The sequence below is a fragment of the Salarias fasciatus genome, chromosome 6, assembly GCF_902148845.1.
Source record: "Salarias fasciatus chromosome 6, fSalaFa1.1, whole genome shotgun sequence".
Classification (NCBI taxonomy): domain Eukaryota; kingdom Metazoa; phylum Chordata; class Actinopteri; order Blenniiformes; family Blenniidae; genus Salarias; species Salarias fasciatus.
Window position 1 is genome coordinate 26319458 of NC_043750.1, and position 15020 is coordinate 26334477.

At 42.9% G+C, this 15020-nt stretch overlaps 1 protein-coding gene across 3 annotated transcripts; it reads left to right on the plus strand.

The window, feature by feature from the left end:
- Positions 1-531: 531 nt before the first annotated feature.
- Positions 532-13790, plus strand: LOC115390704 (CD209 antigen-like protein A). 3 transcript variants are annotated; one of them, XM_030094679.1, is made up of 11 exons: positions 532-657; positions 1104-1193; positions 2141-2170; positions 2368-2436; positions 3641-3715; positions 5100-5174; positions 10456-10530; positions 10899-10961; positions 11399-11541; positions 12445-12545; positions 12710-13790. In XM_030094679.1, the coding sequence occupies exons 1-11, from the start codon at positions 570-572 to the stop codon at positions 12852-12854; spliced, it is 954 nt and encodes a 317-aa protein (XP_029950539.1). In that variant the 5' UTR covers positions 532-569; the 3' UTR covers positions 12855-13790. The 3 variants fall into 3 exon arrangements, with proteins under 3 accessions (XP_029950539.1, XP_029950542.1, XP_029950540.1); XM_030094682.1 differs by lacking the exon at positions 5100-5174; XM_030094680.1 differs by lacking the exon at positions 2141-2170.
- The last annotated feature ends 1230 nt before the right edge of the window (positions 13791-15020 follow it).

Below are 15020 nucleotides of genomic sequence, written 5' to 3' on the forward strand. Positions count from 1 at the left end.
AGGTGCAGCCTTCAGTTCTCCAATGAGACTCACATTCTTCAATAAAACAAGTCTGTCAGACAAAGTGAGAATAATATCTAATCCTCTCAGAAGCTTTTTAAAGTGACTTTTTGAACATTGACATCAGTTCTAGACCACCTGCAACAACCTAATCATGTGTTAAAGACAAAACAGGTGGACTGTTTACATACTGGTAGATTTGAAGTTTTAAACCAGCAAAAGCAAATTATTAAAGGGTGAGCCATTAGAATTTAACTTCAGTGGACTTCAGTTGTGCTAAACTGTGTTAATTTCATTTGCTCATTCTCCTCACAGTGAGTTATTACCAAAATATTTTTAGGAAGGAAGTTGACTGAGGTGTGGTCAAAATGTATAAACACATTAAGAACTGTGGTGCCAAACATGTCATGTGACCTTTGTCATTTTTTAAGGTTCTCTCACATTTGAGTAACATGAGGAAGTACAAATGTTTTAAGCAGAAGGAAAGATAAATAAAGAGATACCTTGAAGTTCAGCACCGTATAAGGAAAACTCTCAGCAGCAGCCTCCTCACTGTCAGCCTCAGTAACATGGAGATGGTCGTCCTTGAAAATGAACCTGAAGTCTTGATGGAAAACATCTCCAATAAAGGCAACAGAGACACATCTGCAGCACCAGGTGAGAGACAAACAACAACATCAAGTCAACGTTAAACTTCTCTTTATTGAATTTATAGAAGACTATTGCAGTGTTTAAATTAAGTGCTGAATGTTTTCAGCATGAAAATGTTGGAGATGTTTTTTCTTTTTTGTTCAAAAACCTAATGCTTTCTTTTTTACATTCAATAATTTTGCATGATATGCTCATGTCTTTTTCCACTAGTGCTTTAAAATGCTTATGTAACTTTGATACTGGTTTTAGACCACTGGTCTTGTAGTTTTTTACTGGAGAAGTGCGCAATGGTGCAAATAATATCCATTTTGGTTTTTTGTTGTTGCTATTTTGTTTGTTTTTTCAGCAACAGAGGGTAGAATATATGTCGTTTTAAATATTGATCTGAAACGTGTGTGTGTGTGTGTGGGGGGGGGGGGGGGTCTGCAATGCGTGCGTGCATGTGTTTGTAGGTCTGAAGCTGTACAGGTGTGTTGCTGTGTCTTTTGGTCTCCTCTGCATCATTCAGGTTGCTCTCAACATTTCCTTGAGACTTTCTCTCGGTGAGTCTTATTTAATTTATCTACATGTCACTTTAACACAGTAAAGCAGACTTTGTCACCTCTTCTGTTTCCAGAGATAAACTTTTTTTCAACAGACTGCGCACATTGCTCGGAGAACGTTTAGACAATCCTGCTCATCTGAACATGTTTCTACCAAAATGCATATCAACTGAATGTTGCACATTTAGTATCATCAACATATAAGACTAACCTGATACAATACATAACTGAAACAATGTGATTGTCTTCTTTATTTTTCTTTAAAATGCACCATGTTGACCAAGATCGATTTTATTTCAGAAACTGATATTTCAGAAACTGATATTGAAGAATATTGGTAGAAGAACCTCACTGGACAACAAGTCATGATGCATGTGAGCCTCTCGGCTCGAGTTCCCTGTTTTGCACTTTTATTGATTCCCAATTAAAAATGTGAACTTTCTACTTACTCATGAACTCATCATCAACAAGGACTTTACTTAGTACTTCCCATCAGTGTGATAGTAAGGCCATATTAATAATTCAAGCACAGATATTTTCACATGCCATGCAAAAGAAGCGATTATCGCATTGTAGGTCTCGAGCCAGGTTTTTATTAATGCTCTCACTCTCAGCAACGGGAGTAATTCCACAACAGGGATGGCCCACACATTAGAGCCCTTGATGGAATGTCCATACTGATGCCCACATAAACAATAGTTAACACTAACCAAATGTTACAGATACAAATCAATAAATGTCCAAAGCCTTTCAGATATAAATGGTACACTTCTCAAGTCAGCTTTATTCTGCCATTTTGCCATCTTTTTGCTTCCAAGTAAACAATATCTACACATTGAACCACCTTCATCTTTGTAACATTTTCAACATTACATGATTTAATGCCATAATGATGATTTTTCTGCAAAAACAAATTGAAGCTTCTGAAATTGTTTTTATGATTAAAGAGAGGGACAATCTGAGGAAGCTCAACTCTGGTGAGTAAGAAAAGACTTCACCAATCAGTTCTTGACTTTATCATAAACCAAACACATAACTAATAATTACAATGTGACTGTGCAAGCTGAAACAATTCAACAGGTGCATCAATCTCATCACTTGGGTCTTATACAATAATTTGTGAATTTAACTCATTTTGAGGCTGATGCAAATGATCATACAAACTCTGTTTCAGACTATGAAGCCGGGACCAAAAACCTGACTGAAGAGAGAGATGAGCTGAAAGGGAAGCTGAATGACTACAGTAAGTGTGATGGTAACTCCACATTATGGCAAACAGATCGAAAATTATAAAAAACAAGAGGAAAAATTGGTCAAATTCTTCAAATGTTCAATCTTACTTGTCATGCCAAACACAACACAGTCATCTCCTATCAAAGCACTCTTACAGTGAAATGCTGAGCTAACTTTAACAAATAATGAGCAACAACAAACTCCTTTGAGAGTTTTTGCTTGCTGCTCGCTTGCTGCAGACAGGGGAAGCGAGGAGAGAGAGAACGGAAAGAAGCTCAGAGTAGGTCTCCCAGTTTAAACACATAGCAGTGTAACTTTGTTCCAGATTGGCCTGAACCAGCCCTCACTGCATGCTTTATTAAACAGAAAAGCTTTGGGCGCCTTTTAAAGTAGAGACTTCGCGAGCCTCCTGAGTTCAAATTGGGAAATTGTTCCACATATGAAGATTCTTACAGCTGCAGGCTCTGCCTCCCATTCAATATTCAGTAAACCTAGAAACGTTCAATCTGAGATCAAAGTGTCCTCCTGCGGTAGTATGGGAATAACAGCTTTTGGAGCCTGGCTGTTCAAAGCTTGATTAGTGAAAAGCAGAATTTGAACTTCTACATACAGTAAATGTCAATGTTACAGTCCACAAGGCAGCTATTTACTTTCTGTCATTATGTGTTCCAAGAAGGTGTGAAACATAAATGTTATTTTGGATCATTCTTCCTCAGATCATTGAGGACATCAATAAGAGACTTCTGATTTCTGCACTGTACAGCCTCATGTAACATTCATTTTTCCAAAGGTCTGCTTCAATCATAACCATTAATTACACAAAATACTTCAAGCAGATTTCAGAGGAGTTGACTGACTTTATCCACTCACCCTTAAAGTCAGTGCACAGATATATTCAGACTACCATCGCCTTGATGGGTTTTTCAAAATCCTACTCCAAGCCGCTTGGTACATACGTCAATCATGCCTCAACTTCAGACTCTCAAGCATGCATGTACAAATTACATTATGAGACAGCCAAAGTGAAAGATGTATAATTGTTATTTGATTTGAGAAATCTGCTACTTTTTAATTTTAAATGTTTTGTTCTTTGGTGATATTATGACATTTTCTCATATCATTATAGTCCATGTACCAGGAGAGAAAACTCTTGTGTCACAGTTTCAGTATCAAATGTTGAGTGAGAGTTGATACAGTAGATGAAACCAATTCAGTTTCAGGTAATGAAGCCAAGATTAAAACCCTGACTGGAGAGAGAGATGAGCTGAAGAGGAGACTGGATGTCTTAAGTAAGTATGATAGCCAGGCTCAGGCAAACTATGTCACAAGTTCTTTAGGATTGTCTGCAATATTTTGCGTTGTGTGAGAGGGCAACCTTCTCACATAATGCAAAGTGTGGATGCTCTGGGTGCTGGTTACATTTATTGAGACCAAGTGATTTTTACAACAAATGGGGCTTTGTGCTCAGAGCCCCAACAGACTGGGAGCCACAATAAGTTATTTCTAAATTGAGAGCTGAATGGTTGCCGCTAATGTAGGCAGATAAAGGCCTGTCCATGCTTCACATCTCTGCGTGGATGCGCGTTGCGTGTTGGTCCGCGTGACATAAAAATCGTCATGAATTCCTGCCCACTAGGGTCGGCACGGACCGATCCCCGGACGCCCGCGCAGCAGCCAGATTTTGTGACCGCCTCGCACGTAGGTCACGCAGTGTTGCTCCTTCCCCTGCTTATTGGGCCCCACTGTGGCTGTTTGCCACACGGTGGGTGTTAGCTTGGGCACTGCCAGTGGAAGCGCTGTTGTGCATTCTCTTTCGGCTTAGTGGTACCTCCTTTGGCTGGTATGTGGCTAGAGTTAGCTTGGCCACTGTCGGTGGAGGCACAATTGCGTGCTTCTCCTGGCTTATTCGTGACTAGCCGGGCTGTTTAGCAACATGGCTAGTCTTGGTTTTCGCCATTGCCGATGGAGGCGCCGTTCATGTGCTCTTTCTCAAGGCTTGTTGGTATCGGGCCCAACCATTGGCACATGGTCTGTGTTAACTTTAGTTGCGAGTGACTACCCATGTTGCGCTCTTCCCCCAGCTGATCAAAGCCAACCACGACTGTTGGCCATATGGTTGGTGTTAGCTTTGGCCGTTGTTTTTAAAGGATATATTTAAGCCCCCTTCTCCAACATATTGATGCCAATCCTACCTGGTGAGCGACACTGCCTGTGTCAGCTTGGGGCCCCATGACTGGTAAAGTCTGTGTTGCACACTTCCCCTGGTGTATTGGTGCCTGGCCGCCATCAGCAATATGACCAGTGTTGGTCTGTAACCTTCAGAGGTAGTGGCCGTTTTCTGCCTTCCTACCAAATTCTTGGCAATGATCCTGTCTTTGAGTGACACTGTTTGTACCACCTCAGCCCATGGTGAAGGAGGTGGAATGTCACCTCGAGCAAGAGGGCAGGAGGAAGAGGGAACTGACATGCCGCCGTTCTCTCTCCTCAACATAGTTTCAGCAAGACCTTGTTGGCCCTGCCACAATGGCAGGGCCAAAACATTTTAAATGTTTTGTTCCATATTGATAACATGACATTTTCTTATATGAATGTACCACGAGAGAGAACTCTTGTGTCACAGTTTCAGTATCAAATGTTGAGTGAGAGTTGATACAATAAATGAAACAAATTCAGTTTCAGGTAATGAAGGCAAGATTAAAACCCTGACTGGAGAGAGAGATGAGCTGAAGAGGAGACTGGATGTCTTAAGTAAGTATGATAGCCAGGCTCAGGCAAACTATGTCACAAGTTCTTTAGGATTGTCTGCAATATTTTGCCTTGTGTGAGAGGACACCCTTCTCACATAATGCAAAGTGTGGATGGTCTGGATGCTGGCTACATTCATTGAGACCGAGTGATTTTTACAACAAATGAGGCTTTGTGCTCGGAGCCCCAACAGATTGAGAGCCCCAATAGGTTATTTCCATATTGAGAGCTGATTGGCTGATGCCAATGTAGGCAGGTAAGATAATAGGAACTGCATGGTATGTCACTTTTTAAAATCTATGACCCCCTGGGAATGTAGATTATATGGTTTTTCGGTCCAACTCAAATTTATGAATTTATTTTTTTATGAAATTATAATCCACATAAATGGTTCTTTTAATCTTTTATATGATGTGGTTACTGTACAAACAATATATATTGTCAAGTCGAAGAATGGGGGTCAGAGGTGGCATGCTCAGCGAAGATTTCCAAACTTTATTTTCCATCAAAACTCAGAAGACATGTGAATGAATGAGAGTAACACCGGATCTCTCTGGACGGAAACCATTCTCTCTGTCAAGATAAACATTCCCCCCCACCCCACAGTCCATGGGTGAATTATGAAAAAACTGATCACCACATGAGCCACCCCCAGAATTCACCCATAAACAAGTGTTGTGAGGGGGCACAATAGGTCGGCCTCTGCAACTTCGGGGAACCAGAGAGTGGGGGTGGGTCCTCACAGTTTCTTCTCCAGCAGGGCCAGGGCTGCAGGGGGTTGGGCCAAGGGGGACAAACGGGTATTCGGATGAGTGCGTACCTGCAGGGGGGCGGCCTCGCCGTGGGTGCTGCGCCAGCTCCAGTGGAAGGCTCAAGTCCAAGTGTGCAGGTTTAAGACGGTCCACCGAAACATGTTCATGCCTGCCGCCAACATCCACAACCAGATGTTTAGCCCCGTTTTCCAAGACACAGAAGGGGCTGTAGGGGACCGCGATGGGCATCATGGCGAACAAACACGTAATGCGCCGATCGAAGGTCCGCTGGCACTCTGGATATGGGCATGCCATGTTGAGTAGTGGGCACAGGTCAAAAGCTCTGGTGCTCTCTCAGAGTGAGGTGTGCTGAACAGGCACCGACCAGGGGGCAGACATGCAAAACAGGAAATCCCTTTGGACCCGCAGCGGCTGACAGGACACTAACTCAGTCGAGGAGGACTGGAGGTCCTCTTTCTGCGCCGTTCTAAGACCCAGCATGACCCATGGGAGTTTGTCAACCCAGTTACTGTCAGTTAACGCGGCTTGAAGGGCGGCTTTGAGGGAACAGTGAAACATTTCGCAGTGGCGGTTGACCTGGGGGTGGTATGCAGTGATACGATGGAGCTTGACTCCTAAACTCTCAGCCACGGCATTCCAGAGGTTGGACGTGAACTGTAAACCGCAGTCAGAGGAAAGATCGGCTGGGGTGCCAAAGCGAGCCACCCACATCCTGATGAATGCTTGGCTGGTTGCAGCTGGCTGGTGGATGTGTTGCACAAGAGCACCGAGCCCGCATCACTGAAGCGCACGTCCTCCAGGTGCAACCCTGTGTCTGACATTTTCAGATTCAGATTCAGATTCAGATTCAGAAAACTTTATTGATCCCATAGGGCAATTCGTTTGCAGCACATCTCGAGTCGTTTCACACGTAAATACAACATGAGACAGTCCAGTTTAACCACGAGTGGAACTCAGGTTGAAAATATTAAAACAAGCAATACAATAAACAATTTAGGAGTTGGAATTCAATAATTTGATTACAGATGGCACAAAAGAGTTTGAAAAACTATTAGTTTTCCTAGCTGGAGCATAATACCGGCGTCCAGAAGACATCAAGATAAACTCTGGAGTCAGAGGATGAAGAGGCTGAGCCAAGATGCTGTGTGCTTTACTCAGCACCTGCTGCTCCCACAGAGAATGCAAGTCCCTCAGTTTAACACCTGTGATTTTAGAGCAGGTCTTGACAATGTTCTGCAGTTTGTTTTTATCCCTCACAGACAAGGATTGAAACCAACAGATAAAAGAAAATGTAAGTAAACTCTCAATAAACGAGCAGTAAAAATTATTTAAAAGAGTTTTGTTCAAATTAAAAGAGTTCAACCTTCTTAACAAGTAAGTACGCCGCTGCCCACGTTTGACAATGTGCTCAGTGTTCATGTCAAATCTTAATTTGTCATCTATCACCGTGCCCAGATATTTATAACTATTGACAATTTCCACGTTTTCTCCATGGATGACACTGACACTGTGGGAGGAAGTTCGTCTAAAATCAATGACCATATCCTTAGTTTTTAAAACATTTAAGTCAAGGTAATTTTCCTCGCACCGCTTAACAAAATGGCCTAAAGCAGGACCATGATTTCCCTCCTTTCGTGACAGTAGAGAAACCAGAACTGTGTCATCTGAAAATTTAATCAGAAATCTGTTCTCCTCAGCGGATCTGCAGTTGTTGGTGTAGAGAATAAACAGAAGAGGAGACAGGACACAGCCTTGAGGAGAACCCGTGTTGGAGGTGGTGGGAGGAGACAAGCAACCATTGACCAGAACACGCTGGACCCGATCAGTGAGAAAATCTAAGATCAATGACAACAATTGGTCCGGAAGGTTAAAATCTGAAGTCAGCCTTTGAATCAAGATGTGAGGCTGCATTTTATTAAAAGCAGAAGAGAAATCTGCAAATAAGAGTCTGACATGGGCCCCTGCGTTTTCAAGGTGCTTGTAGATAGTGTTAAGTAAGAAAAGCTTTGCGTCCTCCACCCCTTTATTTGATTGATAAGCGAATTGCAGTGGATCGAGTCTCACTGCTGTAAAAGGCTTTTAATATTTGCTCAAAGCATTTCATGACGGGTGACGTGAGTGCGACTGGTCTGAATTAATTCAGCTCTCTTGACTTGCTGGATTTTGGAAGAGGAATTACTGTTGAGGTCTTCCATAGAGAGGGAATTTTACAGCAATCCATACAAGACTGGAACAGTCTGGAGAACACACCACTGAGCTGTGTGGCACAGTGGTGCAGGGTACGACCACAGATGGCATAAGGGCCCCTCGCCTTCCCTGTTTTGACCTTCTTAAAGAGGGCAGTGACATGACTCTCAGAAATTACAATCTCACTTACAGGTTTGAGAGTATTCCTGCAATCTGACACATTTTCCTCCACATCAACTCTTTCAAATCGAGTGAAAAAAGAATTAAAAGCACTTGGCAGTTCAAAATCAGACACACCATTAATTGTGACAGGCTTCCTGTCCTCCTTTTGATGGCTACAAGAGGCCATGTTTTTAATCCCACGCCAAGCTGCTCTGATATCACCACTGGTGTACTGGGCCTCAACTTTCTCTTTGTACTGAAGTCTGGCCTTTCTAAGTTCTCCTTTCACTTCTCTGGAGATTTCTTTCTTCTCCCATTGATCACCAGTGCAATACATCATTTTCTTCTTATTGATAGCTGATTTGAGCTCTTTAGTTACCCATGGCTTGTTATTTGGGTAAATAACAACCTTTTTTGACGGGATAACTGAATCCACACAAAACGTGACATAAGAAGAGATAGAGTCACACATCCCATTAATATCATCAGAAGAATCAAAGAAGCAGTCCCAATCAGTGCATTCAAACGAAGCTTGAAGAGTAGAAATGCTGTCCTCAGACCAACATTTCACAGTCTTTTCCTCGCGATCCGAGACTTGGTCTTCCGACATGTGGATGTAATCGAGGCCCAGCTGTACAGGTCCTGGAGAGGCAGTCAGCGACAACATTAGACTTGCTGGCAATGTGCTGGATGTCTGTAGTGAACTCGAAAAATGAACGCGAGTTGCCACTGCTGATGTGCGGACCATGGCTCCGTCACTTTAGACGTAGCGAATGTCAGCAGCTTGTGATCCACGAATGCTGTGAAGTCACGTTCCTCGAGTGAAAACCTGAAGTGCCACACCGCGAGGAAAAGCACGAGGAGCTCCCTGTCAAACGCGCTGTACTTATGCTCGCTGGACGTCAGCTGATGGCTGAAGAAAGCGAGCAGCTGCCAGGAGCCTCCCACCCACCACTCGTGCATGGCCCCAACAGAGTAGTGTGACACATCTGTGGTGATGGCGATAGGCGCTGTGGGTGACGGGTTCACTAAAAGCGTAGCTCGAGCTAGCACAGATTTGACTGCTGTGAAAGCTGAGTCACCTTCCTTAGTCCAGCTGATGACCTAGCTCAGAGATTGTCCTGTTGGCTTCATCGAACCCAGACCTGCAGCATGCAGGACGGTTTGCAGTCAAGTGTGTTGTGATGGAGATGAGGATCAGCACCTACAAATCCAAGGCCATGGTCCTCGAACGGAAGAAGGTGGTCTGCCCTCCTCAGGTTGGTGGACAGACTTTGCCCCAAGTGGCCAGTTCAAGCATCTTGGGGGATGAGTGGGGGACGGATGGAGCGTGAGATTGACAGGCAGATCGGTGGAGCGTCTGTAGTGATGAAGAAGGAGCTGAAGAGGAGACAGATGCAATGACTGCTTACCAGAAGTTGCTCTAATGAACAATTCCAAAATATCACCAAGTAGAAACGTGACTATTATATGAAGTAGCAAATGATTGGATATCTTATAAAACTTGATTGTCATTCTTGTTAATATAATTAATTATGTTGAATTGTTTACATTTGCGAGTTTCGTTCCGGCTCTGCTTTGACTCGCAGACCGAGAGCAAATATGTAATATACCGGGAAAGCAGACACGCACACGGGCCGTGAGAGCGGGGGGGGGGGGGGGGGGGGGGGGGGGCGGGGAGGCTTGTGGCCGCCGACCCAGAACAGACCCCACCAGCCCGGAACACACCGGCCATTTGGGAAACCTCCCAAACCTCTTGATGGCCACCCTGACCATGTTCAGAGGTGTTTGCGGGAGGAACAAGCAGCTTCTGCGGCTTCTGCTTCTGTGATGATCGGTCCCACTGCATGTCACTTCCTAAACAATGCTCTGCGCATGCGTGGCTCGAAACAAGAGCACGCACAGAGGCGGCGACTCGACATGATATGTCATTACGCAAACGCGTTCCCACATTGATTGGCATTATGACTGCCCAATCACGAGTTGGAACCATACAATTCTGATTGGTTCTAAGGATCCTTCAGTATACCTTTAAAGGTCTTTTAGCACATTGGTAACACACGCAGTTTTCAGAACTGATTATCCTCCATGCACCACGAGAGAGAATTTTTGTCTCACAGTTCAATATCAAAGATTTCATGCAATAAATGAAACAAATTTAGTTTCAGGTCATGGAGCTGAGATTAAAACCCTGACTGGAGAGAGAGGTGAGCTGAGGAGGAGACTGGATGAGTCTCGTAAGTGAATCAGTGGTTACTTTCTGTCATTTTGTCACAGTTTCTCACATCTGACATTCACATTAATAAAAAGTAAAATGCCAAACACATTTAACACTTCATGGTCACAACTGAACAACTGAATTTGATAACTTGAGCATTTCTGACAAATGTTTACAGAATTGAGAATTAATTTTTGGTGGACAAAGGTGAAACTCAGTGTGACCTCAAGATAATCCCATTTTAGTGAATGCTTTGTTAGATTAAGATTCTAAAATGGTCTGTTTTAATGTAATCATTTAATTTCTTGATAAAGCACTGTGAATTGCCTTGTATCTGAATGATAATATATTGATACATTTGTTTTTCCTTTTCCTCTGCCATGGCAGAATCCCAGCAGAATGCCCTGATAAGAGAGAGAGATGAGTTGAAGAGGACCTTGAATGACTTTGGTGAGTGTGCAGTGTGGATCTCACAACAGAAAGCAAAATGAGGACAGATGGATCAGTGGGTAAAGTTGTTAGTTTGAGACACATCCTCTCCTACAAAGCATTCAAGTTTTCAACATTTCGATGAGCTTAGGCAAAAACAAGGAGCCTAGATGCAACATTATATAGATTTCATTGCATTGCATTTAATCTGGCTTAAGAGAATCACACAGCACATAAAAACTGCTCTCCTAGTGTCTGATCACTTTGAGGCACAGATCATGGGGAAAGTGCATTTAAAATTTTCCTTGACAATCATTCAAACTTTGATACTGTGGATTAAGCATGAATGGATACTCAACAGGTGCACAGTAAAAGAAGCAGTTTGTTCTTACAGTCTATTAAACAAAATCATAATGAAGCTTTGAATGTCACATCATGCTTTTCTTTTTCTCTCTCAGATCAGCTTTTTCAAAAAGGGTGGGAGTATTTCCATTCCAGCTTCTATTACATTTCTTCCACTGAGAAAACCTGGCAGGAGAGTCGAGATGACTGTGTGAGCAGAGGGGCCAACCTGATGATTATAGACAGCCAAGAAGAACAGGTAGCTTATGTCGTGTTACTTTTATATTTTCATGTTGTTACGATGCAGGTCAGAGGAGCGAAAAGCAAGTGAAGGCAGAGGTGCAAAGTTTAAAAGAGTTTTCTTCCATTTCAAAAAAAGTAAATCCAAGAAAGAACAGAAAATGTAATCCCAGATACAGAGTGTCGAGTTGATCCCCCAGATGGGGCTGCAAAATCCAAAGGGTGTCATCCTGAAGCCGATTGTGAGTTCAAGGCAGACTAATGGTCGGAGCGTGGGCTCATTCCGAGAACTGGACATGCCAGTTCCCGGCAGATGCTGAATGCAGGAGGAGGCAGGACAGTGGCTGAAGTGAGCATTGGCTGGACAGTCTTCAGGCTGGAAGCAAGAAGAGAATCAGATGAGACAAGATGTTGTCACATCATTGCGCTCAGTAACATGCTCTCACATGAGATTACACAATATGTCTGTGTGATTTAATACGAGGACTTAACAATTTCACCGTCAGACTGATGTGTACTATCTCCCCCCCCCCCCCCCCCCCCCCCCCCCTGTCCCGTTCGTCAGCTGGGGCATGCAATATCGTATGATTGAAGCCTTTGACTGTGTGAACAGATTTTAGTCTTAGCATCAGGAAGAGATTGAATCTACTCCTGCTGCTGCCTTTATTTGAAACTGGCATCTGGCATGGCTGCCAGATAAGACTGGATGGAAACGCTCAGAGAGCAAGAGAAAGAGAGAGAGACAAAGATAAAGAGAGGGGGACTGGGTATATGAATTCACAATACAGAATAATATTGTTAACATATCACATGTAACAGAGAACAATCTGAAACCACTATCTGAACAGCACCAAACCAGAACCGATAACGTACACAGAGACTGACAGACTGATGTCTGCTGATCAACGATTTTCTTTGTCAGGACTTCACAAGAAGATTTCCCAAGAGAATGTGGATTGGACTGACTGACAGAGCACAGGAAGGGACGTGGCGATGGGTGGACGGGACTCTGCTTCAGAGAAGGTTCACATATAATTCAATAAAATGAATTAGATTAAACTTAAAGACCTTGGAGAAGTGAAGAATTTAACAATAAACATGTTAACACTGCATCATAATCTTTAATTAATCTTTTTGTAATTCTTTGGTTTTTTGAAATGAATTTCTGTTTTGTTTTGTTTTTTCAGCTACTGGTACAGTGGAGAACCCAATGACGAGTGGGGAGAGGAAGATTGTGCAGAAATAAATTACAAAGATGTGGAAAACAGCTGGAATGACATGCCATGTGACAGACAAATCCACTGGATCTGTGAGAAGAAAATGGCTCCATAAGTCAGCATCCCAGGTTGTTTTTCAGGTCCTCATCCAATGAGATCAAATCAGATATAATCAAAACAGCTCATTTTCAAATCTTTGCAGCCCTTTCAGATTTACATGCATATACATTTTGAAGAGTTGAATTTAGAAAATTGTTTGGTTTTTTTTGCAACTGCATGTTACTCATCTGTAGCAATCAGCATCCGATCCTCGAAGTTCATTAAGTTGTGAGGTGGTATCACCATGTCTTACAGCTGCTGTGCTCATCACAACCTACAGATGACCAGCTGATTTGAAATACAGGATATCGAATTTCTATGTCAAGCTAGCAACTCACACTTATTGATGTAACCTCAATAAACCCTGACATCAATGTTTCCTTGTGGGATCGTGTAGGACTTAAGCATGGTGAAGCTCTTTTACACACTTCACCTCCTCCCATGTACACTGTGACCCTGAAGGTTGGATAGAAGCCCGTTATCGCGAATCACATCAGCTGAATGAGTCACCCTCTGGCCTCAGAAATAGTTCACTTGCACAAACAAACTCTTGGACTCGAAGCTCACCACACATACATATTCAGTCCCCCGATCTTTTCCAGCCTCCACCCCCTCCCCCTACTTCTTTACTGTCGAAGGACATGAGGTGGGCGGTGCAAAACGACAGTTCCCTATGTGATAGTTGTCCTGTGACCTGAGAGCAGTGATAGAAGCTTGACCTCTTTCCCTTTGCTCTTTTCCCTTACTCCTCTGACCCAGTCAAGCCCCCCACCCCCCAAACTCTGTTCTTTCTTTCTTTCAAGTGTGGCGCACCTCATGGCCTCACAGCTCTAAACTGAATTTCTACCTTCGGGATGAATAAAGTTTCTTGAATCTTGACTCTTTAATTGTGCATTACCTGCTGAAAAAGACCACTGCTGTCAGATTCAACTGTTAAAATGTGAAATAATGCTCAGTCAGATGTTTCTGTGTCAGATGACAGGATACAAGGTTTTACTGGAAGAGAAATACCTGAAGCATCACACTGCCTTCTTGTCTTCTTCTAGTTCTGTAGCAGTCAGATCAGGCACCCTGACTGCTTTACAGCTCTGCAGAGCACAACACACTGTGACCACTGTACATTCACTGTACTGTGTTGGGGTGGCTGTGGGGAGAGTGGTCGTCCCACAGTCGGGAGGTTGTGAGTTTGATTTCTGTCTCTGTATGTCGAAATGTCCTAGGGCAAGACATTGAACCCTGAATTGCCTCCAGCGTTGTACTTCACTTTGGACAAAAGCGTCTGCTTTTGTCCATTGTAGAACTCAACCCTCACAAATTGTGACACACTGCAGACAAACTGGAAACTGTCCAGAGTAGTTGGAAAGACTGATGGCCTCCTTTGATTATTTTCCTCTCCTACAGGACATAATGTCCTGAATCGGCAACAGCAGTCCAAGATTGTGAACAGGACAAAGTTTTCCAGACTACCTGCAACGGCCTCATCCTCTGTTAAAGAAAAGACAGAAGGACTCTTTACAGACTGGTACATTTTAGGTTTTAACCAGCAAAAGCAAATTAATTCAGGGTAAGACATTATAATTTTTTTTCAGTTGGTTTCCGTTTTGTTAAATATAGATTTTCATGTGCTCACTCTCCTCACAATGAGTCATTTTCAAAAAGTTTTTTAGGAATGAAACTGAATGAGGTATGATCAAAATTTAAAAACACATTCAGATCTGTGGTGTGAAACATGCCATACGATCACATGCGTTTCGGGATCTTTCATGTTTGAGCTGCATCTGCGATAAGTCACGAAGCCGAGGGAGTATAAATATTTTAATCAGAAGATAAGATAAAGCCATATTTCAGAAAACCCTCAGCAGCAACCTCCTCACTCTCAGCCTCAACAAGATGGAGATGGTTGTCCTTGAAAATGAACCTGAAGTCTTGATGGAAAACATCTCGAATAAAGACAAAAGAGACACGTCTGCAGCATTTATCTTTTCTTGGCTTACTGATCTATTTTTTTTATTTTCAACAGTTATCGGATATTGCTTTAATAGCGTTATGAATTCTGAGTTAAATTGGCTAAACTAGTAAGTCGTGTGCATTTGCGTCCACCAGGTTTGTGTCTAAGGTTTTAACATGTTGACATTTACACTTACTGTCAGGATGGTGATAAAATATCAGAAGAGCTCCATCT